The 6,676-nt window shown below is 41.4% G+C and overlaps 1 protein-coding gene across 2 annotated transcripts in view; it reads right to left on the bottom strand.

The window, feature by feature from the left end:
• Positions 1–5,724: 5,724 nt before the first annotated feature.
• BMS1 (BMS1 ribosome biogenesis factor) overlaps positions 5,725–6,676 on the bottom strand; it is a 47,514-nt gene continuing 46,562 nt past the window's right edge. For both annotated transcript variants that reach the window (XM_039257756.1, XM_039257757.1), the window contains exon 23: positions 5,725–6,237. In XM_039257756.1, coding sequence (XP_039113687.1) covers positions 6,007–6,237 — 231 coding nt within the window. In that variant the 3' untranslated portion in view covers positions 5,725–6,006. The remainder of the gene's footprint in view (positions 6,238–6,676) is intronic.

The following is a 6,676-nucleotide window of genomic DNA, read 5'->3' as shown; positions in this document are numbered from 1 at the left end:
GCCTCCTGTTTCCAATATCCTCCTGGGGGTATTCATTATGCACATGTAAATGCTTTTCCTGTCTTGCCTATTTATCTGCTCCCTCTGGTGTTCAGTTTGTGGTCTCTTCCTCTCTGGGTTTACTCTTCTCATGCTCTGTCTCCCCAGAGACCTCTCACGGGTTTTTAGCTTAGGATCTGGGCTCTATGAATTATCCCTTTTGTGACTTCTCCAAGGTTTGGGTTCATAGGATACTGGCAGCAGTCCATATTAATTAATCACCTTATTAGGAACCAGAAGCAAATTTATAAACAAAAATCCTAACATCAGATGTTTTCCTGGCTAAAGAAAATGGATGCGTGCAGGCATTGCTGGTAGGAGTCTGAAGTGTTGTGCCCTTTGAGGGACAGGTCTTGTGGCAGCATATCCCAAATGTCTAAAAGCTTGATTGGAAGGTTCCATGACAAGATGGTGTAGATTTGCCTGTCTCTGCTTCTTTCCTCTATATATGACTAACTGTGCTGGAAATAATCTAACAGACAATCATAAAAGGACTCTATAAGATGGAAGAGGAAGGCAGACTGGCTGGAAGCAGAAAACTTGAGGAATGACTTGAGGGATAAGTTCCTGGGTTTTCTTTTTACCTCCCACTGTCGTCGTCCATTTGGGTTACCGTAGCAAAAACACCATAAACTAGGTGGCTTGACAAACAGAAGTTTCTTTCTCACAGTTCTGGAGGCTGGGACATTTAAGATCAAAGCACTGGCAGAAGGTGGTGGAAGGGAGAAAGGGGAGGGAAGGGAAGGAAAGGCGAAGGAAGGGAAGGGACTACGCAAATGTTCTTAGATCTGACACCAAAAGTATAATCCATAAAAGGAAAAATTGATAAATTTTTTTGTTGCTCTGCAAAAGATACAGTTAAGATGATAAAAAGACAAATTATAGACTAGGATAAAATATTTGTAAATCATGTATCTAAGAACTTGTGTCTAGAATATAAGGAACCCTCAGAGCTCAACATTAAACAAATGAAATTGAAACTGTACAAAAGAAATGAACAAATATTTGACGAAAGAGGATATATAGATAGCAAATATGGACATGAAAGGATGGTCAACATCATTAGCCATTAGGGAAGTGGAGAGCTAAAAAGGCAAGCCCTGGGGAATAGGAAAGTACCAGGGAAATCATGGAGTGGAAGGAGTTCAGGACAGCGAGTGCAGAAAGCTGTTTATGAGCTCCTGTGCTCCCTCCTGAGCTGTGGATACATAGACCTGACCCTGAACAGCATTATCACTGACTTTAAAAACGGACCTAAGAGATAGATCAATGTCCAGGTCCCACACAGACTACTGCATAATGCACATGTGAAACTGACCCAAATAACACCACCACAGCTTTGTACATGGAAATGACTACTGTCAGAACTCACAGAAGGCTGGTTGGGACTTGCAGCTAAACAATGCTTACAGGGACATGTATAGCACTAAATGCTTGTATTAGAAATGAAGAAAGGTCTCAAATCATTAATCTGAGCCTCAACCTTAAGACATTAAGAAAAGCAGAATAAAATCAAAGCAAACACAAGAAAAGAAATAATAAAGAGCAAAAACCAATGAAATTGAAAACAACAAAAGAATAGAGATAATCAACAAAAACAAAAGCTCATTCTTTTTTTTAATGCTTATTTTTGAGAGAGAGAGAGAAGAAGGAGAAGGAGAAGAAGAAGGAGGAGGAGGAGGAAGAGGAGGAGGAGGAGGAGGAGGAGGGAGAGGGAGAGGGAGAGGGAGAGGGAGAGGGAGAGGGAGAGGGAGAGGGTCGGAGAGGGAGAGGGAGACACAGAATCTGAAGTGGGCTCCAGGCTCTGAGCTCTCAGCACTGAGCCTGATGAGGGGCTCAAACTCATCAACAGTGAGATCAGACCTGAGCTGAGTCAGATGCTAAACTGACTGAGCCCCCAGGCACTCATAAAAGGTCATTCTTTAAAAATAAAATCAATAAAATTAATAAACCCCTAGAAAGACTGACAAACAACAAAAGTACAGGAAACATAAATTACCAATATCAGGAATAAAGGAGGTGGTGTCACTATAGATCTCAAAGATAATAAAATGATGGTAAGGGAATCTTACAAATAACTTTATGACCATAAATTGGGCAACTTAGATTAAATAAGTTCCATTTCATAATCTACCAAAATTCACTCAAGATGAAATAGATAATCTGAATAGCCCTGTAACTATTAAAGATACCTAATTCAATATTTAAAAACATCTTTTAAAAAATCTCTTCACCTAGGTGGTTTCATTGCCAAATTCTATCAAACAGTTAAAGAAATAACACCAATTCTACTCAATCACTTCCAGAAAATATAAAGAGAACATTTCCCAACTCATTGTATAAGACCAGCATTACTCTGATAGATACCATAATCAGATAAAGACACAAAAGCTCTATAGATCTATACCCCTTATAAACACAGATGCAAAAATACTTGCTGGTGGAATGTAAAAATGGAACACCCACTCTGGAAGAGTCTGATGGCTGTATTAGACCATATGACTTACTCCTAGGTATTTACACTGCAGAAATGCAATCTTATGTTCACATAAAAACCTCCACACAAATGTTTATAGCAGCTATATTCATAATTGCAAAAAACTGGAAAAACCATACTGTCCTTCCACTGGTGAATGGATAACCAGCTGTGGTCTATCTATACAGTTGGATACTACTTAATTATCAAAAGGAAAGCATCAATGATACACAGAACAATTGGGTTGAATTTCAAAGGCATGATGCTCAGCAAAGGTAATCAATTACAAGAGATTATGTGCCTATGGTTCCACTTACATGACATTCTCAAAACAAAGCTATGGTGTGGAAAAAAATGTCAGTAGTTAGCAGGGTGGTGGGGGACAGTTGGGAGGGCTACATTGCATAAGTTAGTGTTTGGGAGAGAGAGGGCTATCTTTTTGGTATCTTAATTGTGGTACTGGTTGCATGAATCTATATACATGTTAAAATAGGTAGACCTACACACCTCCTTAAAATGGGACCAGACAGGAAAACCCAACTTTGAAAATGTTCTGTACCCTTCACTTTGCATGTAATCTCATTAAATCTTCACAGACTGCACAATTGGTTTATTATCTCCACCTTGCAGACTAGAAACTTGAAACTCAGAGATACTCAAGAACTTGCCCAGAGTCACATCACAGTGAGTGGCAAAGCCCAGAGTCCACTACCCAGACGGAAGTAGGTGTACTTCCTATACCTCAGCCCTGGGATGGTTAAGTCACCTGCAGTCTGCAGAAAGACAGGTTGTTCTGTTTGTTGATGTCACTTATATGTCTGGCTTCTGTGCACAGCCGTGCTTGGCTGGACCTGCTTAGTTCTAGTCATGTGAACTGCAGCAGGCTCCCTTGGGCTTCTTGGGCTGCTCTGCATATATGGGTTGGACTTGGTGATTTTGAAGTACTTGAAAATACTGAACTAATGGTTAGAATGCTGGACTAAGACCCACCTGTGTCCAATTTTGACCCCTCCCTAGATAACTCCATCCACTTTCAGGAAGGTGTTGCTGTCTCTTAGCAATGCATTTTAAGCTCAGATACTAGGTCAACCTGAGCTTTAGACAGTATTCCTAACTAGTCAGATGTCTCCATATGGCTGTCCCACAGGTACCATGCCCTAAAAGCCAAGTTCCTCACTACCCAGCAGCCGAGCCAGCAAAATCCTCAGTGTAAGCCAGACACCTAGGAATCAGGGGGGTCTCCTGAACACCCCTTGTTCCCTACAACTCTCAGAAACAGACCTCCAATGTTACCTCTTAAAGCTCCTAGTCTAGCATCCACCACTTCTCCCATCTCTGTACCACCTCCTGTGTCAGCCTCCTTCCAAGACTTATCCCTGGATTCCCTCCAAATTAGTCTCTACCCAGCAGTAAAGGGAATTTTTCAAAAATACAAATCTGACCGTATTGTCCAACTCAGTATCCTCCAAGGGCTTTCCGGTATCTTGGGATAAAGATAGTATCTTAATGTAGCCTCATTGCCTGTCTCTCCATTTCCTTCTCTATCTTCCTCTGCATCTTCCTGCAACCCTGTCCATCCTGGCTTCAAACACAGTAGCTATCAGTCAAGCTGTCTTGTGCCCAAGGCCTTTGCACGTACATTCCTACTGGTTGATACACTCTTCCCCTTCCCACTCCTACCTTTTGCCAAGTTAATCTGCTTTCTTTAAGAAACCCTTCCTGACCTCTACACCAGAGAGCCACGCTGTCCACAACATAGCTACTGACCATGCAGGCCATCAAGCAACTGAAATGTGTTACTACTGCTGAGAACTGGACATTTCGTTTAATTTTAATTAATTTCAACTTAAAAACTGGTACCAAGTTCAGTCATATTTAATACGAGGGTATATGAATCTTATTTTTTTAAACTATAAATTTAATGAAATCGAAATACACATCAAGTATTTCCACAAAATTCAGCATCTGAATTGAGAGGAACTCACATAAAGCACCCATGAAATTTCAAAGACTCAGCAAAAAATAGAAATGCCGAATATCTCATTTTATAAAAACACACTGATTACAGGTTATAATGATAACATGTTCAATATATTGGCTTAAAAATAAAAATACTAAAATTCATTTCACTTGTTTCCTTTTCTTTTGCATTAGTGAATGTGGTAACACCATATTTCTACCAGACGCAGAGGGCATCATCCAGAGTGGGCATGGACGGCCTTCCAGGCTGGGGTTCTCACTGCCTATCCTCAGTGGAGGGCAGGTCATGTGGGCTGGGACCTGTCTCGATTTGAGCCAGCCTTGTGCACAAGGCCAGTCTTCAGTTCTCTCTTCAGTCAGAAGCCCAGCGGAAGGAAAAGAAACGTAAGACGGTAACATAGCTCCACTTAGGTAACAACTCCGCTACCAGGATTTCATTACATGGTTACCTTTGCCAGAACTTAGTTTGTCAAGCACATGATCACAATCAAGTGCTCCCACTTCAGAGACTGGCAAGCCACCTACTGCCTTTGGGGTCTCAGGCAGGTAAAGTGTGCTCAGAAAGGCAAAGGGAGAAGGAAGACATCTCGGTGGCAGCTCCCACTCTGTCTCCCTGAATGCTTTGCTGCCAGGCCACAGCGTCTTGGCAGCTATGGAAAAATTGAAGCGCGTTTAGTGATAGAGCAGGAATTTAATGAATCCATCAATGCACTTACTGTACTCCTGTAAGGCGCCCGGCACCAAGAGCATTTGGTTCTGGGTGCACTGTAGTGAGTGGCACAGGTGGTCACCTCAGGAGGGAGTAGGTTAGGGCTTGGAGCACCAGATCCTTAAACTCTTAAAAGTGACTGAAGGACTTCAAAGAGTTTCTTCAAGTGGGTTCTATCTATCAATTTTTACTAGGTAAGAAATGAAAGCAGAGAAAGTTTTTAAATATATTTTTTATTAATTTGTTTTAAAAGACCAAAACCAGCCCAATCTATGGTGACAAATTACCAGAAGCAGCTGGACTCTTCTCTCTGCAGTCAGGTCAGGCTGTCGCGCTATTACACATCACATGGCCTCTGGGGACTCAGCTGTGCACTGAACCATATACTCCTAACATTTGAAAGCTGAGTTTTCAAGTTAGTATCTTTTCCCTCTGGAGGACTCATCATGAGCGTGGCAGAATAAGCAATTTATCCACAATCATCAAGCATTCATCCCTAATGAAAACTATTAAGCCAAAATTAACAGAAAAGTATTTTAATAATATTTTTGTAGCACAAAAAAATGAAACTAAGGTAAGAGGAATGTGAAGGAATCTACAAAAGCATAAATAATATTGTTTTAAATCTTGACACAGCCTAGGATCTGAGAATGAATAGGTATGTCCTATTAGCAGTTTCCATTTCTCTTCTCAAAGGCACAGTCTGGGCAACAAATCCAAAAAAGGGGTCTTTCTTGGGCTCTGGTGCCCTGCTGTCATTTACAAGGACTGTAATCCACCTCTGCAGATGCACAATGACAGCTTATTTTGAAGGCTCCTCAGGCCCCTTCAGGCTGGACTTCTGATTTCTTCTTTCTTTCTGACCCTGAATTCGGAAGAGCTTCTTCCTGAGGTCCTTCTGTCGCTTCAGTTTCTCTTCTTCCTCCTTCTGCTTCACCTTGAAGTGTTCTTTATTGTGCAAATGCCGTTGTTCCTTGGCCTTCTTCATCTTCTGACTGTGCACCGTACTTAGAGCATCCAGCAGTGCAAGGACCTGACAAGGACAAAACCCGGTGAGCGTCAGAATATTGTTACAGCACACTTTCCTTCTAGGTTTCCAGGGGCCTAAACATCTGATGTATCAAAACCAGAAGCAATCCATGATCCAAATGAACATTAGCCTAGGGAAAATTTATCCTGAACTGGAACATCATAATTTGCATGAAAGCAGAAATAGGGGCATATCTACTGAGCAAAATACTTAAATAACAGCCTTTACCACAATACCACCTTTGTTAATCACTCTGAATACTATGTAAAACTACGACAGAGTGATTTGCCAGGTGGGTGTTCCCATTACTCCCCATTAAAATGTATAAGGCACAGCATGACGGAACAAAAGGGAAATGGACTCTGGCCTCTCCTTTTAGTGCTAGTGCCTTGAATAAGTCTGGCCCTTATCCTTTCCTGATGAAAAATGAGAATGCAGTAGA

This window comes from Hyaena hyaena, unplaced genomic scaffold, assembly GCF_003009895.1.
Source record: "Hyaena hyaena isolate Hyena2069 unplaced genomic scaffold, ASM300989v1 scaffold_631, whole genome shotgun sequence".
Lineage (NCBI taxonomy): Eukaryota > Metazoa > Chordata > Mammalia > Carnivora > Hyaenidae > Hyaena > Hyaena hyaena.
The sequence above is the reverse complement of the archived record's forward strand: the minus strand, read 5'-3'. Positions and strand labels throughout refer to the sequence as shown.